This window comes from Protomyctophum bolini, assembly GCF_963924005.1.
Source record: "Protomyctophum bolini genome assembly, chromosome: 19".
Classification (NCBI taxonomy): Eukaryota; Metazoa; Chordata; class Actinopteri; order Myctophiformes; family Myctophidae; genus Protomyctophum; species Protomyctophum bolini.
In genome coordinates, this window is record NC_137880.1 from 13,603,878 (window position 1) to 13,623,579 (window position 19,702).

The 19,702-nt window shown below is 44.0% G+C and overlaps 1 protein-coding gene across 1 annotated transcript in view; it reads right to left on the reverse strand.

Annotated features, from left to right (window-relative positions):
* The window catches only part of vash2 (vasohibin 2), a 36,164-nt gene that overhangs the window by 14,250 nt on the left and 2,212 nt on the right, over positions 1-19,702 (reverse strand). The window contains 4 exon segments of the mRNA XM_080790733.1: positions 66-303; positions 8,695-8,769; positions 8,945-9,001; positions 9,775-9,863. Coding sequence (XP_080646859.1) covers positions 66-303; positions 8,695-8,769; positions 8,945-9,001; positions 9,775-9,863 — 459 coding nt within the window.

Below are 19,702 nucleotides of genomic sequence, written 5' to 3' on the forward strand. Positions count from 1 at the left end.
ACCACACACACACACACACACACACACACACAGACACACACACACACACACACACCCGCCTCTACCTTCTTCAGCGTGTGCTGGTACTTCTTGTAGGAGTTCTCGAACTCGGCCACCAGCTCCCCCAGGGTGCGGTGGACGAGCGGCTTGTCCATGAGGTCTCCGCGCCGGCTCATGCCCAGCGCGCCGTAGCGCCCGTTGAAGTAGACGCCCAGCACCACGTGGTGGAAGCAGTGGCCGGAGAAGTGTGTCTTAAAGCTGATGGGGAAGCGCTCCAGCGACGTCAGGCCGTTGGTCAGGTAGCTGGAGGAGGGTCAGTTAAGGAAGGCAGGGCTTCTCAAATGGGGGCACGTCGTGTACCCCCAATCGGTGGTGGAAAGTGCTGCACTTAAGGTAGGTTTTGAGGTGTTTTTTTACTTTACTGGAATACCTCCAATCTTCCAATTCTCCAATTACATCTCGTAGGAGAATATTGTACATTTATCCATCTATCTATCTATCTATATCCGATCTACAAGCTCACAACGCGTTGTGAGCTTGTAGATCGGCTGTTTTCAAAAGATTTTAATACATTTGGACAATGGGGTGGGCCCGTCTAGAGTTTGAATGGACGGGTATCAGTCAAAAGGGAGACATCGAAGAGGAAGGGCAGGTGGGGAGGATCAACATATTATGTAATGTCAGAACAGGTCAGCTCCATATAAAGAGATCTAAGGGTTTGAGGTCAGATGTAGAGTTGCTGGCCGGCTCCATATGCAGATCTAGGTGATGATCCAGTCTTCTCCATGTATGGTGGTTATCCAAGGTCACGGCCATATATGGTGGCGTGTCACGAGGCATGACGGAAGGACGGACGGACTGACAGGTTTTGCAGGTTTTCATCATAATTAAAAACAAAATGTAGGCATTGCAACAAAAAAAATTAAATGGATCCATAACAACGTGTCAGTGACACACTGAATGTTTTTACACGGTCAGGATTGAATGTGTAGCAGTGCTGCCTGTAGTGGTGATAGTGGTAGGGTTGAATGTGTAGCAGTGCTGCCTGTAGTGGTGATAGTGGTAGGGTTGAATGTGTAGCAGTGCTGCCTGTAGTGGTGATAGTGGTAGGGTTGAATGTGTAGCAGTGCTGCCTGTAGTGGTGATAGTGGTAGGGTTGAATGTGTAGCAGTGCTGTAGTGGTAGTGGTGATGGATGGGTGGCGTTTCTCACTTGGAGATGGGTTGTTTTCAGCGAGCGAGGCGGTGGCGTGATGGAGTACGACATACTGTAAATTATCCTTCAGTGCTTCGACACTGTGGCTGCTCCAAGTGTAGCAATCTGTTCAACCTTGTGTTCCGTGCAGCGCCGCAGCCAATACAAGCTGTTCACGCACGTCGCACGCGCACACACATGCACGAGCACACACTTCGCCTGCTTGTCACCACCAGCCAACCATCGCGATTCACTCTCCCCACAGAGGAGCCCAGCCATTGGCCAGCGGACCTGTTCATCATCTCCACAGCTTGGATGACCTGGCCTGGCCCGTGTGAATATTTGATGAAAACACAGCAGTACAAACAACCGCAGGACCATCACAATGTGTGTGTCCATGGACCATTAACTGAGCACACTTTGATGCAGAACATTTGGAGGCAGATAACTCTATTTCTCTAGGAATTTCTCTAGTGAGTCGAGTCGAACCGACTCACAAAGCTGAACGTTACCTCATGTTTCTCTCTCTCTCTCTCTCTCTCAGCAGGTGGGTGCGGCAATGGTTGCCATAGAAACCCTGCAAAAAGCACTGAGGTGCTGTTTACAACGCTGTTTCCCAAGGTGGATATATCAATTAAATCTAAAAACTCACAGTGCCTCACTTTGCAAAAGCTTGTAGATTTGTCTTTAGCCAAAGTATAAATATGGTTAAAATGAGTGACTGGGGGTCGGGACTGGTCGGGGCGTCTTCAATTAATTTTGGGGCGCCCCCAGATTATTTTACATAGTACCTGCATAAACTTTCCTTAATGATTATATCTGGTTTCAGTATTTATTATGTATTTCCTCTATTATTAAGGTTATTGTAGTGGTCAATTTGTATCGGAGGTGGGGAGGGGGACGTGGCGGGAGTCACGAGACATGGCCAAAGCATACGGGGTCCCCAGCCAAAAACGTTGAGAATCCCTGCAGTAGAGCACATGAGAACAACAACAATGTAGCATCTGTCCTCAGTCATATTCTTTCCAGCTTTCTGCTAAAAGTACAACCAGCTGCCACTCAACTAAGCCAGCTCCTAATTCTAATCTGAGAGTTTGCGGTCCATTCCAGACAGTGACACTAACATTCATGACTGCTTACATAATGACGTGTGTTTTAGTTCAATTTAGTCTAATGGTGGCTTGCTCCAGCCCACATTAAAACCACTTTGATAAGGACGTTAAATGCCATAACATTAATCCACTACCATCAGGAGAACAATGATGTTCAACGCTGGTTAAGATTTCTGGCCAAAAGGAGCATGAACCCCTAGGCTGATTCTGTAGCTTGTTTTCCAGTTGAGGTTAAAACCTACAGCAGGGTAAAACATGGCTAGTTAAACCCTATAGGCCCTACTATAGGGTTCAACCCTATACTATAGGGTTCAACCCTATAGTATAGGGTCCCTATTCTGACCATGTCATCATAATTGTTTCATCATACAGTAAGTGTTTCAGCTGAGAATTTGTCAACATTGGTGACAAGAGTTAATTGTGTTCCCTCTCAGGCTTAGTGGAGAGGTGCAGCATCCCCTCATCAGCATTCCTATCTGAGACCCCAATTTATATTGTAAAATCAATGTTAATTTAACTCTGAGAGTGTACAAATGGAACCATTTGGTTCCTATAACTATCATTTAGCTGGGGACCCCCTGGAACTCCCTCAAGGACCCCTGGGGGTCCCCGGGCCCCACTTTGGGAACCACTGGTCTAGCACAGTGCTTCACCAACCTTCAAGGACCATGGAAATTATTTGTATTTAGCCGCGGATCGACCCCCATCCAAACGAAATGTTGTGCCAGGTACCTTCAGTAGCAAGGATTTGAGTCTCACATCCAAAGACAATTTGTCAAAGATTTGGCAAAAACTAGGACAATATTCCTTTCCACATCGTGTTCAAATTGCTGTACAGTGAGAACATGTAGAGCCATATAAATGCACATTGATTGCTTGCCACTTTTGCACATGGAGTCTACTCCCATCATACAAAATGTGTCATTTAAATTTGACTCGACTTGTTTCATCTCAGCCATTAGTGAGACTGTAAAGCACAAACTGTTTGTTGTAGGGACCCCAGGAGGACCATCTGGCATTCACGTGCCTACTAATGGGGATGCTAATGTATAAACAATAAACCCCCAGGCTGTAAACAAACACAGCACATAAACAGTCCGTAACCAGGAAATGCCTGGGGAAGTGAAAGTTATCGCTAAGTTACAAAGAGACAAAGACCGCCACACTGGTTGACATGAAAACAAGCGGTTAGCAGCCTATAGAATGTAGTGTTGCCAGATTTTGTTATCAATAATTAACGTTTATTTTTTTAAATAATGTGTTGTTTTCCTCACATGGTAGTTTAACAAACTGAAATATATGAATATTTACAGTATCCATTTAATACAATGAAAGGGAGGATAAAAGCACTGTCTGTACTTGAAGGTACACACAAATAGCCAAAAACACTATAATGGGTAAGTTTAAACGGTACATTCTATTTGACATTTTAAAGACTTGTGAGGAATGGGATGATGTAAGTTTTTGTTAGATAGAGGAGACAAACACAGAGGATCACTTTCATATACTGTATGGGGTTCATTGTTGCACCGTTGGTCTTGCACTGCTGCCTCCTCCACCGTCAAGAGCTATAGCTACTGGAGCTGCAGGCTAAGTACTCTTCTCTCAGGTCAAAAAGCTACATTCATATCCGTTTCCCAAAACAACAACTAGAAATGTGCAATTCTGGGAATTTCCCTCGAGCAGGCTCGCTAAGTACAGTATGATGATGATACAAGTAGTCACTCTGTCGAGTGCCTTGGTTTTCGATGGTGACGTAATGACAATATGTTTTAGTGTCGGGAGGATTAAAGGTAATGCCCCTATGTATACATGTATGTAATCTGACACCACTGCCATATCAAGTAGTCATTACGTCATACGCATGAGTGACGTTTTCGATGGTGACGTATATGTGGATTAAAGGAAATGCCTCGTAATTTGTAAATTGATTAGTGGTATACTGTGGTTACTTTGCGTATGCCCCGTTTGATGCGTATGTATCGTAGCAGCAAAAACATGAGGTCCCCACTGTGTACAGAACCATCGTATCGGCGGGGCAGTTTGTTTAATGCCGCAATTGGGTCAAAAAACATTGACCCACAAGACGTCACAGTCAGGTACCCCAAAAGGTTTATACGGAATAAATAAAGTCGGGCAATTACTATATTAGTCTGGTTGACCACACTAACAACAACAAGGCAACAGGGCCTGCTCTATGGCTGCCCCCTCCCTCTGGAATGCACTCCCTGAACATATCAGAAATGCTCCCTCTCCCTCCCTATGTTCAAAACCGCACTGAAAACACATTTGTTTAGACAAGCCTTCCCGAGTTGACTTGATTTCAACTTACTTACTTTTAATTCTTATCTTTTATTTTATTTTCCTACTAGTACTAGTAGTAGTACGAGTACTAGTAGTAGTGAAAAGCGCTGTATAAATCCCAGATATTATTATTATTAACATCTTAAACATCTACAGCAGGAACGTGCTGTAGATTTCAGGTCGGAGTTCCTTTTAACCATGAGTTGAGAATGGGTCGGCAGCTAAACCATTCTCAACTCATGTGCACCAGGACATGAATTGGGCCACGAGATGTTCTGACAGGATCTCCATCACAGAACAACTGCAAAAGGGGAAAGCTAACTGAACATTCTCTACGCCGCGACGTAAATACTGGGGGAGGTAGTGGCTCAGGAGGTGGAGTGCCAGACACAATTTGGGAATCGAAAGGTTGCTGCCGGTTCGATCCCCAGATACTCCTGTTTGTAGTATCCACTGAGCTGAACTGCTCCCAGTGAGCAGGTCAGTGCCTTGCATGGTTTCCTCCGCCGTGTGAACACACGTGTTAAAATGGGTGAATATAACGCTATGACAATGCACCATTTCAGGACTCTCAGTGCTGCACTAAATCATACAGATAGTCTGACAGTTAAGCCTGGTTGGAAAGTGGTTCACCTGTGACCTGATAATTAGTGCTAAATGAACTGTGTGAGACTAGCACTGTATGGAGTTGTAATCAGTTTACCGACAACATTCCAAGGATTCAAACCATCAACCTTATTACAGAGAACCAAACTGGCTACCTCTAATTAGTTAACGGTTCAAACCGCCGCTCTGTAGCGATGCCTGGGGATTTGAATTTATATGGTCACATGCCTTCTAATCTAACTCTGCTCTAAATTGATTTTTTTTTAAAGCTCCTCAATGAACAACAAAAGAATCTCAGACTCTGCTCTCACAACATTATCTATTCTACAGCAACCTTACACCCGCTGACAGGTTTATCTGAGCGTACACAAGGCTATGATAGTCCTATCTGCTCCTGCACCATCCTGCAAGGCTATTCACAGTGTTATCAAGTGTTATCTGGAAAGACGCGCAACGTTTCACAGGCCTGCGGCGGGCTATGGTGCTGCCGCATGCTAGCAGCTCGTGCACAGCAAATGCTGGGCTAGCTTGAGACATCCACATTCACTAGCTTGGGTCCCGGGCAAACGTCTAATCTCTTTCTTGGGTCTCGACCCGGAAATGTTTGTACTGTAAATGTACATAGTTACTTTACACCACTGCCAGGGGGTCCCCCAGCAAAATGAGGAACAGTTTAATTTCACTAGGCTATTATTTCACTGGTAGAAGTTAGCCCAATAAGAGAATGTATAAGAATGTTTCACTCTCTCCACTGCTACTGTATCTCCTCACCTACAGTATAGACAGTTACAATAGAGGTTTGTACTAAACTTAACAAAACAATGGTGGTGTAATGCATTTGTTGGTCCTTGACACTGATATAGTGAATCATCATATTAACTACAATAGAGCAAAGACTAGTGGAGGGTGAAATGGCTTCATGTTTTCATCACACAGGCTGTTATATCCATTTTTATGTTTACATTTTAACGCTGATGAACAGGACAGTACCCTCACTACTAGATACTGTAGTGCCCTAATAATAATGCTACTGTGACACTAGAATGATCATGATTAATGCCTGGGGAAAGGACAGGACAGAGGGGGGACTTATAGAAGGGCTAGAGGCCGGGATTTCACATCCAACAGCTTATTGATTTGCTATACTAGTCAGTATGAATAAAACTCGTGCCTTCGAGTCAGAGTTAACTTAAAATGAAAAGCCGCAGACAAGTGAAATAAAAGCGAACAGAAATGCAAGCAGACAGCCAGACAGTAAATGTAGGCGGACAAGACGAGAGGCAAAGAGAAAGAGAGAGTCGTACAGACAAACAGACAAGACACACTGACACGGACTGCCATTTTTGTTTTTTACATGAATCTTCTCTTCCGAGGGTCCCTGGCACAAAACACTTTCAGATCCATATCAACAGAGGTTTATATGGAGTTAACAAATTAATTATTCACTCTCCTCCACTGCTCATCTCTCTCCAAATCCTCCCAGTTCCTCCTCCTCTAATCTGTGTGGATGTTTCTCTCCTCTGCCACTCCAGCACTCTGTGTGTGTGTGTGTGTGTGTGTGTGTGTGTGTGTGTGCGTGTGTGTGTGTGTGTGTGAGATAGAGAGATGAAGTGAAGGCCCCACGGGCAGCAGACAGACAGTCTCTGGACACTTCTGCACACACAGAACGTGGTCACACACACACACACACGCAGACACGCAGACACATATCGCCACTGTCTCTCCTCTATGGTTCTCAAACGTTTTAATTTCAGCGACTCCCATAACTCTGGGAGAGTACAAATGAGTGTACAGTACACTCTCAGAATTACAGATACTAGAGCGGTGCCCATTGGGAACAATGCAAGTTGGAAATTAATGCCCCACCCAGTTATGTCTGTGTCCCTTTTATGTCACTCCATATATGGAGTTCTTGGTCAGACATGACCAAATATGGAGTCCAAATCATTGTGACGTCGGAACGGGCCAGCTCCATATATGGAGATGTAGGGGTGATCAGGTGTGATCAGTCCTGGGCAGGGGCCAGGGGCCCTTTTCAGAGCCCAGGCACTGCACTCCCTGTGGGGGTGTGGAACGTGTGTCAAATTTGAAGTCGGAGAGGCGAACGAGTTAGGTGGATTACAGACATACGTACAGACAGAGGCTTATGTGTGTTTTTTTTAATCACACCTGTGTGAAGTGAGGGGCGCTCTTGTCGTCGTACATCATCCAATAAAAAATGTGTACTTCATGAATCCATTTGTCAACTTATGGTATTATCTTTTAACCATGATACAATGTTTAAAAAAACTCATCTTTTCACCATGATCATGTAAGATGCCAACTGAATTTATGTGATTGGTTAGCCGATTTGCTCGTCTACATATGACGTAAATTTTCCTTTCATTGTCAATAGGATACGAAAAGCTGTACATAGGAGGGGCTAGCCCATCAAAAAAAAAAGATAACTTTAATCCATGTTATCGTCTATGCAAAGTCAGAGATCCACTCCATTATCAGTGCCTGTGCAGCGGCAGCCTGTGTCTCGTTTATTTCTTTATTTTAAGGGGGAGGCAGGTTTGGTTGTTTGGAGCGTGCAACCTTTGTTGAATGGCATGCCAATCAAACCCTTCTCCCCCTCCCCTCTCTAAACTGTCACTATCAATTAGCGCATGGTGTCAGTTTACCACTACAGCCAGAGAAGGAAAATGAATGACTCATCTTCCTGGGTAAACTGGGTGACACGGTAACAGCAGTGGAACAATGGTTCACTGGCTGGTATGTGACTTTGGGTGTGGTCCCTCCCTTCTATTGGCTGACACCAGGTACAATATAAGCTACTGTAAGCATTGATGACAGTAGATACACACCTGATACAGCACACAGGGCCCCATAGCTCAGTGGTTAGAGCACTGGTCTTGTAAACCAGGGGTCGCGAGTTCAATTCTCGCTGGGGCCTATCAGCTTTTTAACCACAGAGTGGATGAAAACTGACACCACTCTGACACACACACACACACACACACACACACACACACACACACACACACACACACAGACAGCCTTTATCTATCTTTATCTTTAAAGAGAACTTTTACATTATATAATCCTATCCATTTCTCTACCATTTTTTCCTTTTATCTAGACCGACTACATGTCACGGTAGAGAAGTGCGTCAGACGAATTGGGCTGACATGTAATATGGTGTTACCCAAAGTTCAGAGCAGCAGAAAACACCCTTTGACCTTTGGCTAGAAATGCTGGGCTAGCAGGAGGTGGGTATGTTTTGAACTGGCCTTGACTGCCAAGCAACAAGGGTCTTTGGGTTCTGGGGGGGAGGGGATTGCAACAACATGTCTCAACTGATTCCACTCACCAGGGTGCCTTCCAGCCCAACCCAGCCCAGTTGTGTGTGTGTGTGTGTGTGTGTGTGTGTGTGTGTGTGTGTGTGTGTGTGTGTGTGTGTGTGTGTGTGTGTGTGTGTGTCAGTGAAGGATACATTCCCAGGATGACAGCTTCAAGGCATTTGATTGGCAGAGACTCCCTGATCATCTCTCTTGCTGTCTCCATCAACCTGCAGGAGGACAGGAGTGAAGAGGAGGAATTAGAAGAAGAAGAATAAATTAATCTCGTCATTAATTCAGAGCTGTTAATTGAGCAATGGGATCAAACACAGATCAGCTCCGCTGCGTCTAATTATGTTTTATTTATCTTACAAATCGTTTCCGCTGGGCTCCGTTTGTACTCACCCACACAGAGGACGACTCTTCTTGATCTCAAAGAACTGCGTTCCTGTGTGGTTGTATCTGTGACAGATTGTTAGGGACAATCCCACATTCTCTCTGTCTTCTGAGTCGCCACAGTTTGTCCCTGTGGATTATTTACAGACGGATGCATATTGTTTTCCATCCATCCATCCATCCATCATCTACCCCCCATCTACATATTTATACAACAAATATCCATCTATAGTATCTATCTACACACTACAGGATTTTATCTACGTAGTACGTACAAGTCATACATTTCTACATCCTTATTCTTCACCGTTGTATTAACGTTTTACACCGAATGCCTTTCCTGACGCAATTACCCCGGCTTGGGACCACCACTAAGCACACACTATAGTAGCTTGTGCGTTCGCAATGGCAGGGTAATCTGTCATCGGGTAATCATAGCATCTACCCATCTATGATCTATGTATGTGTGCATGTTCTGTATGTGTCTAATTCTATATCTTTAACTATTATCTATGCAGTGTCTGTCTGTCTGTCTATATAGGCACAAACAACAGTTTGCTGTCGCAGATACAGACAGTGAGTGTGAGAAGCAGAGACACGCAATGTTTCTACTTTGTAAATGTTGACACCCGTCAAAACACTTTTTCTGAAGAAATGTTGACTGTAAAAACTCAACGGAATTCACCTGACATCTCGCCTGTCATCTCGGCTTAGCACATCTGTTGCCATGGTAGCATGCGCACGTGCCCGTGTGTGTGTGTGTGTGTGTGTGTGTGTGTGTGTGTGTGTGTGTGTGTGTGCGTGTGCGTGCGAGAGGGATAGAGAGAGTAAAAGGATACTGTAAAGTCTTCATGTAGTTCTGAATGGCCAGCAGCCAGTCTGGTACAGACATGGATGGCTTGAAATTGGGCACAGACGGCACAGGATGCTGCAGGTGGAGAGAGAGACAGAGAGACAGAGAAAGAGAGTTAGAATTTCCTTGACGTCACCATTATAAGTCTACAATATGAGGTAACATTCAGTTTTGTGAGTCCGTTCGACTCGGTTGGAACATTTCTTTCGCGTTTTCCCAACTTTTCCCCCACAGGACTCTCTCTCACTCTCCACTGTAGCACAATAATGTTTTCCAGGTCATTTATTTGTGCTACAACTGAATAGACAAGACTAGGTCATCCTGCCCTCGCTTAAAAATGAACAGAGAGTGCTTTTTAGTATTCTTTAAAAAAAGGTATTCTTCTTTATTAACACACACACACACACACACACACACACACACACACACACACACACACACACAGTAGGAAAGCTGAGAAGCCGTTAGTGTAGGGTGGAGCAGATGATACAAGATACATGTGGGAAACCTCCTATCTCCATATTTACCCTTACTTTAGTCGTTTATATAAATTAATTACTCCCCAAACACATTGCCGTATTGTCACTGCTGTTGTATCCTGCAGACTCACCTGCCAGTGAGGAGTCCTACTGGGAGTATTTGCTGATCGGTGCCACCCCCGGCCTGTGGTAGTACGCACAGTGACATATATCACCCTTCCCTTCCCAGCCTCCCTCCCCCGAACATGGGCCAAATTGTGTTCGGGTCTAAACCATCGACAAAGCCGGACGCACCACGGTAGATTCAAACCCACAACCTCAGCGGCGGTGGGCAGGTACTTTATACTAACGCTCGCATTTCAACTTTTTGTTTCCCTTTCCCTGGCTCAGCTCTGACTAGGTGAACCATGGCCCGGGGAACTTCTGCCACTCTTTTGCGTACAGGACAGCTACGAGGACCAAGCAAGCAGATTTACACACATGATGTGATGTGATGGAATGAGCTGGTTGAGCTTGAGCTGAGAGCTCCCATATGAATCTGCAGTGATGGAAGAAGTAGGCTACTCGCATGTTTTACTTAAGTAAAATGATCAATACCGCAAGATATAAATCTCACATAAAGGAATGGAATGTGACTCAAATTTGATTCGCGACAATCTGTTTCCATGTGTGCGTGTTTTTTTTAGCTATTCAGTTCAGGCTTGAAATAGTCCATGGAGGACCAGTGAGTCAGAGTGAGACGCAGACAAACACTTCCTCTGACACACACTGGCTATGTGCAGCTGTGCGAGTGTGCGTGTATTTATGTATGTGTTCGAAAAAAAGGTTGAATTAAGCAATATTATATGAGAGGATGTGCATTATCGTCATTAATGGCACGCCTGTGTTGCTGCAGGAACTCGACGATAGGCGAGTTCCGTACGCAGCGCAGATGATATGACAGATGTAGCCACTACGACCGAAAATGTCCCGTGCAAGCGCCTAGCTTAGCTAGTAGCCTGTGGGGACTGCCCAGCACAGCTCTTTTTCATGTTTTGATTAGGTGTGCCATCATGCTCGTTTGAAGCACGGGTGGAGAGCTAGTTCAACCAATCAGATTGCTTCCTCAGAACTACCTGTTGTATAACAAGAGAGAGATGCGTGTGTATGTGTGTTTTTAACACAATGTGGGGTGGGTGGAAGTCATGTCCAATGTGCTTGTGGGCGAGGGGCAGAGTGTGTGTACATGTGTACACAGGAAAGGTGCACCACAATAACAGCGCTCCCTATCATTTCCTGAGGTCTGCGTGTACATGTACACTAGCCCGGAGTGTGTGGAAAAGCAGGCGATAAAGCTAACTGGAGTCTTAGGCCCTTATTTATCAATGCGGTGTAAGGGCCTAACTGCACAACACCTGAGCAGTGGTGAGACTTGTCAATGTGTGACTGGTATACAAAATGAACAGCATATATAGGCTACTGGTGTGTCACCTCACACATCTTGTGTTTTTCCTACAAGAGAGAGACTTTAAGAGCAGTTTAAGTTTAAGTCCAGCTTTGATGTTGTCCGTTTAAAGCCACAGTAGTTAGATCCAGGTGCCACATTTTGAATGTAGTAATGTTCAGCAACTACAGACTAAAAGACAATAAATATTTTCATGGAAAGAAAATTGAACCGTGTGAAAATCATCATTTAAATTCTTGTGGAGGAAAATCTAATTTAACTTTTTAGCTAGAGTCGTGCAGCACTAACTAGTATAGAGGGTTTAAGACTAATACAATGTTAAAAGAGACACCAAAATGTCACATAGGATATTTTAAAATCTAACAGGCACCATGAAACTTTCTGTGTACATACAGTACAGTAAATGCTCCGCTTTCTACAGATTTAGGTGACCCAAAATATGAAAAGTATGTTCACACAAGATATACTATGTAACTTTCCTCTTCTACCCCGGATTTGAACTCTGTGCTGACATTTTCACCATTGAGCTAATAGAGCCTGCAGTGCTTGCTGAGGGGATAAATGTAATCTTGAGCACCAGGTCAAACTTTGTGTCAGATCCTGTGTCTAGGTGAGACATGACCTTTGACACGATCTAAATGTCTCATTTTGGGAGACAAAATATAACCACCCGATTGTATAACCATACAGATTGGATAAAATTACACTTTAATTATTAAAGGTAACATAATTCACATTATGAACATCCACCATACAGTACACCTAGTAGGTAATTATGCAAATACAAAACACTTATGCGCGCGCGCGCACACACACACACACACACACACACACACACACACACACACACACACACACAGTATTAGAATATATATCCACACTGTATTAGAATGTATATCCACACATGCCCATGCACTCAGATAAGCTTCAGACTCAGTTCAAAGTCACATTGCGTTCAATTTAATTCCCCATGAGAGCCGAGAGAATTAAAACTGTCATGTCAAAAAAATAATATATATATATATAATAAAGGGGAAAAGGGATAAGTAAAAGCCTTCTCATCAGTCAGTCAAAGTAAGCAGCAGGTCTCAGTTAATAGCAAATAATCCAGCCCGAAGTCAAATCCCTGACAAGGCATAACACATACACAGACACGCAAAACCTGTGTGCTTATGTAACACACACACACACACACACACACACACACACAGTGCGCACACACCCACACACCCACACACACACACACACACACACTTCTGCTGGGTCAGGCAAAGAGATGAGGTGATCTCTCGCTTTCATCATCATCCTCCCTCTGCTCTGACTAGCCCCCCATGCTGCAGTATGACAAGAATTATTCCCAAAAGAGCTTTTATTTCGTCGCCGTCTGTGTTTTTTTGTTGTAAATGAATGCCCCATTTGATCATACTACACTACAGTGCATAGACAGATCTGCAAGCTCAAAACGCGGTTGCAAAGTGACGCGATTTGAGCTTGTAGATCTGCAACTTTTGCAGTATTTGAGTCCTGAAAAGTAACAGTTTGAGAAATGAGGTTTCCACTCGACAGAGACGATTGAGTGATGAACCGATTAAATATGGATAGGACAGCAATGCAACGTGAAGTAATTAAGTACACCTCAGTAGAGCATAGAACAGTGGGCTGCAGGCCGTGGGTGGGCCGCGATGGTATTGAAAGTGGGCCCCTAAATAATTGGCAAAACACTAAGATTGTAATGATAATAGAGCGTCGCAGTCCAGTACAGCCCCCTTTCAGAACGACGAGCGGCCCAGGAGAATTTCCCATTCATTTTTCCCATAGAAGTATTTATTTACATTTTACAAAGCCAACTTGACAATAAACACCCTTTTTTGGGGCGAAAATGGTTGGAAAATGTGTCTTTCAACCCATCGGCTGATATCACTCACTCAACTTGTACAACAGCACAAACATCGATGCAAAAATGTACAACAAAAGCAACGGTTCTGCAAGGTTAATGAGGCAACTGCTGTGGTGCCAGTGCTGATGGCTTTTCTCAGCTATAAGAACTAGCGTGCACACACACACACACACACACACACACAGAGGGATAATGAGAGAGCTGCGTCTGTGTGACCCCTCCTCCTCCTCCATTAGAGGAGCTGAACAGAGTATCACTTCTTCACTCTGGCTTCTACAGGCTGATAATTAAAGTGTCTCAATGTATCCTCCGTGGTCTCACAGCCACCCACTCTCTTCACGCCCGACCTGCTGTCTTAAGTCATTTGGACCCGAGGACGATTCCACAAATGTCTTCTAAGTCCTGACAGTTTTCTGAGAAACCTTATGTTTCTATGTCAGTCGTTCTCAAACATTTTCATGTCAAGTACCCCCAAAAATATATGTAATTGGCCGCCGACCCCCCATGTGAAAATATGTTGTTTCAGGGACACCACCCCCCCCCCCCCCCCCCCCCCCCGCTCGGAAAGAATATATATATTCAAAGATTTGCGCCATATTTCCAAGATTTTTCAATAGCTAAATGTATAACATCATGCTTAAAACACCGAAAGGGGTTCCCGCCCAGAATGTGTTAAAGCCTCAGTTATACTTAGTTGCGTGCCGGTGTCGTGCTCAGTAAATAGCACTAGAAGATCTACCACCTCACAATGCGTCGTGACTCGTGAGCTTGTAGATCTGCTACAGTATTGTGTGAAAGGAGCCCCTGAACAATTATCACAATTATGTATGATGTTTTAGCACATTTTTTCTTTCGATGTATGACATGCTTCCATAGAAGACTCACTGGATTCTATGGAATCCAAATGAATCAAATCAGTCGTAGCGACGGAGAATGTTAATCCATGTACTCGCCTTCTTCAGCCATCAAAATCGGTCTGGTGTCTCTAAGCCCTGGCTCAACTATGTTGTGTATAATGTTATAATAAATAACCAAAACATAAATTATTATAGAATGTCACATATAAAATAATCGAATCGTGGCCCGGGCCATGTGATGCGGAACTATTTTCACAAATTTTCCTTCGTGTTATAGTGTTTTGTTGATTACTTTTGATGCAGTAATGGTCTTCTTTTTGTAGGTCTTCTTAAATTGTCACTTCAGTGTCATCTGGGGAGTGGGAACCACATAGGGTCCGCCGGACACACAGGTTGAGAACCACTGCATTAAAGCTAACCATCACCATGTTTAATGTTGTCTCGACTCTCGACACCAAATTGCCTTGTCAATTCCACGACACACGCACCACAAAAACAATATGGCTGGCACCTGATAAAGTTTGTATATATATTCCACTTGGTCTCTGGGCAGCATCCAGGGTTCCAGGCCAACACTGAGATGTGACAACAGCAGTTGGTATTCATACCGTATACACCCCAAAGTACACTTCATTCCTCATATCTAAATTATCTATTATACACAGCTGGTGGAGTTAAGGGAATGCTTAACAATATAAGTTTCTCTCTATTTCACGCTACAGTATGCCTTAGTTGCGCCTCTCTCTCTCTCTCTCTGCTTCTGTCCTCTACTGTTGTTCTTTCCTCACCCCCCCCCCTTTCCAACTGAGGAAAAGACAGGAAGCAGAGCTTGAGGTAGCAGAGACTAAAAAATGTTAAGGTTTTCTCTGGGAGTAACAAGGATGGATAGGATCAGGAACGAGTACATCATGCGTGTCCGATGTTTTGTAGTTAGTGCCAGAGAGGCCAGACGGAGATGGTTTGGACTAGGAGGGATAGTGAGTATATCGGTACTATTCGGTAGAAGGATGTTGAGGTTGGAACTGCCAGGCAAGAGGCCTAGAGGAAGACCAAAGAGAAGATTTATGGATGTAGTGAAAGAGGACATGAAGTTAGTTGGTGTGAGAGAAGAGAAGGCAGAGGACAGGGTGAGATGGAGGCAGTTTCGCTGTGGTGGTCCCCTTTAGGGAAAAGCCAAAAGGAAAGGGAGAAGAACTTCAGAGTAGAGTCATATTGGAAATGTTCCGTATGACAGGAGAAAGAAACAGATGAGAGCGCGGCCGGGAATGGGGGAGGGAAGGAGAGAGCCCAAGGGAAGGAGAGAGAGCTGGGTGTCATATTTCCTGCTGATATCTTTAGAGCAGGATATCCCAGGCAGGGCTTGCCTCTCTCTCGTCAGCTAAAAAACTAATGATTCGGCCAAATTCTTCACAAGTGACGAAATACACCTCGTCTTGTCAACATCAACCCAGTGATTATGTGTAATTGTGTATAGCATCCTCCAAATGTTAGTTATTTGTCTAAATGTTGTGATGTCTGTTAAGTTCAGTCTGTTAACAGACAAAACAATTGCGTGCACTTCACTGGGCTAGGAAAGATACAGTACAGACAGTGTGTTGTTGTTTATTAAGGGCATGGTTGTCCCTTCAAATCAGACCAAACGCAGCTCCTGCTGCTATGTGCATGACCTCACAAAACAGAAGCAAGCAACATGTACAGCCACAAAAGCCTGTAGTGTCTCGTGGACTGGTAAAAGTAGAAGTGAAACTTCAGAAGAGATGATGTATCTTCTTATGTTATTGGTCAAGTTAAGTATTTATAAAAATTTGGACAAAGATTGGACAGTTGGTTCTCCTGAATTATCCACTATTCCCAGATTGTAGAGGATGGATTATTTGCTATTGCTGTGCCAACCCAACCCTTCTAGTGTGAATTAATAGTTGCCTGGAGGGCTGGCAACATGGCTGCTTGGTTGAGAGACTTCAGTCCAATAACAATGCGGTGGCACACGCCGAATCACATTGCCAGGGGTTTTCTCCAGATATCACTATGGGAAGTGAATTACTGTTTGAGTCCTTCTGTTCAACAACACATCTCTTAGTCGGCTAAATATCATAAGGTTTTATTCAACTAAATCTACAATTGATTTAGTCAACTAAAATGTATTTTGGCAGGCCTTAATGCCTGATTTTACACTTGTTGCATGCTGAAAATAGCCGATCTACAAGCTCATACCGTGACGATCTGCTATTTTCAGATCGAGCACAACCAAACATAAAATGACTTGTCTTTCAGTTCTACTCAATCTCTTTTCCACTATAGTCACTCCCTTACATTTAGTTTAGTTTTTATTTGTTGTCAGTACATATATTTAGTCATATATTTAGTCATCATAGCTTAGCTTTTAGTTTTTTATTTCATTTTCGTAGGTAGTCGACAGACATTTTTACCGTCTTAGTCGACAAATTCAACACTGTCGTACACCAACCAGTCCAGTCCCCACAAACACAGTTCAACCCAGGAAAGACCCCGCTAACAGCTCTTGCACCTGTCCATGATCCCCTACTCATGACATGCACCCTCCCTCTCTACCTTCCTCCTCTCTCTGCCAACTTCCTTCCTTCCCCTCTACCCCCCCCTCTCTCTCTCTCTCAAAATGGCAGAGTTAGCCTAACCCTAATCTAGGCCACTGTATCACCGACGCCGTATCTATGACGACCACTCAGAGTCCAAACACAACCCCCCGAATCAAGTTACATATCAGCAATACTCCAATGGACACTGCACTGCGCACATCCAGCCATTTATCTCTAATACAGAAGCATCGATGCCATACTCAAGATTCGATTCGACTTTTGATTTTAAGTGCACAATTCAATTTGATTTTAATTATTAGGCTATTGAAAAGCACAATAAAGTGTGCATATCCACTCACTGAAAACCAGGTGAATTAGAATAAGATTTATTAAATGGTAACTACACCATGGACGCGACCGTAGGTCTTGAGCACGAGCGGCGGGTCTAACTATGTGGGACTCAGGAGTTTGGGATCTTTTGCTGGACAGGTGGGAAAATGAATGTTAATTAATGCAGACAAATAAAAGGACACTCGCCCCAGGTCAAATCCTCGGTCGCCAGGTACAGTATTGCTAAATGTAACGATAACCTCAATAAAACTATGCCTAAACCTAACGTAATTATTCCTAATCTTAACCTCAGTAAAACAAATACAAGAATACAAGAACCGCTGGGGGCGAGCGGTCCATTTTTTGGGGTGAGCTTTCCGGTAGTGCTCGAAAAAAGATTGTGATCTAGATTCAGAGATTTCAGACACCTCATCTCATTTCTAAATTTGTGCAAGAATCGTGCAGCACTAGTTCCAATTAATTTGAGTTAGTTTTTGCTACAAGACTTTAAGAAAGGTTTAAGTCAAGCACTTTGATGTTGTCCGTTTAAAGCCAAAGTAGTTGGCTCCAGGTGCCCACATTTTGAATGGAGTAATGTTCAGCAACTACAGACTAAAGACAATAAATATGTTCATGGAAGGAATTAGAATCGTGTGAGAATCGCGCACATTTGCACAAGAATCGTCAGCACTACTTCCGGTTACCATGCAGACTGGACTCTGCAATGCAACACTACCAGCGGGTTCTCTCTACCCGCACGTTCTCGGCTGTGCGCAGCTTCTTTTTCCGGGTTTTTAGACAGCTGGTGGATGGAAAAGAAGCTCCACTTCCGCAGACGACTTGCGCGACGGCCAGATTCCCGGAAAAGCTCTCCTCCGTGTCAGTCGTCCGCGGAGGTGGAGCTTAATTTCCATCCACCAGCTGTCTAAAAACCTGAAAAAATAAGCTGCGCACAGCTTCTTCTGTCCACGGCTGTCGGCCGTTTTGTGCTTAGGTGTGGAAACAGTGCATCTGTCAACTCGTCTGTGGCTCCATCTTTCCCCGCCGAAAGCACGCCTGTGCGGAATGCACAGAATACCAACAGCGCCCCGTGGCTTCCCTTGGACTTGCATGTGCTGGAGTAACATAAAAAAGATGCAATCCTGCAGCATTGAGAGTGTGGTTGCCTATCTCTATAGGAATATTGTTCAATTAGAAGAGTTGAGTCGGGTATGTCACCGCATACTGTCAGATGAGGGCAAAAGCACACAAATATCTTGGAAAGAATTCCAAATCACTGGCTTTTAAATGATTTAAACATTATTTTCAACAATTTAAAGCTGCTATAAGCAAAAATATGTCAACATTTTAATTGCCTTTTTCTCCCCAGCCAGGGACGGACATTGCTGTTCCTTGGAGTGGCTGCACCACATTCAAATTTTGACATATTATTATAGCAGCTTTAAGCGCTGGAGTGCAATAACAATAGCCAGCTTGCCTATAGGCAACCACACTAATTACGGCTGGTAATGTTGATACACTGTATCGAACGTCAACTCCATACAATAGCATTCACACCTGGACCAGTCTGCTACTCATCCATACAATAGCATTCACACCTGGACCAGTCTGCTACTCATCCATACAATAGCATTCACACCTGGACCAGTCTGCTACTCATCCATACAATAGCATTCACACCTGGACCAGTCTGCTACTCATCCATACAATAGCATTCACACCTGGACCAGTCTGCTACTCATCCATACAATAGCATTCACACCTGGACCAGTCTGCTACTCATCCATACAATAGCATTCACACCTGGACCAGTCTGCTACTCATCCATACAATAACATTCACACCTTGGAACTGCTCAGTGGAACACACTCTGTACGGTTGCACCTACTCCATTTCCTAAAATAAAAGGCAATTGGTGTGTTCTAGGTTTTTTCAGAGGGCATACGATAATAATTCCCTGCACGCCATGCGCAATTGCGCAAAGGCTATACACTCAAGCGTATACACTCATGCGGTCAATGGATGACATAGGCTACTTAGCAGACAGTATGTACTTCTTTTCTAAACTTTCTGCATGGCATACTACGTGTACATAATACATATTCGTATTCCTGACAGATTGTGGGCAGTAACGTGAAGTACACTGTGACTGAGTTTTAGTCAGTTGGAGTAAACATGCCAAACCGCAATTTACAAATGACATCCTTGTAGTGCCTTGGTCAACGGCACTGTAATGGTAATCACCAATATACACTGGCGGCCAGTAAACACAAACACAAATTGAATTAGATGCGTTTACAACTCCAAATTAGAGACAAACTGTAACTGAACTTACTAAAGTCAGCTTGGATT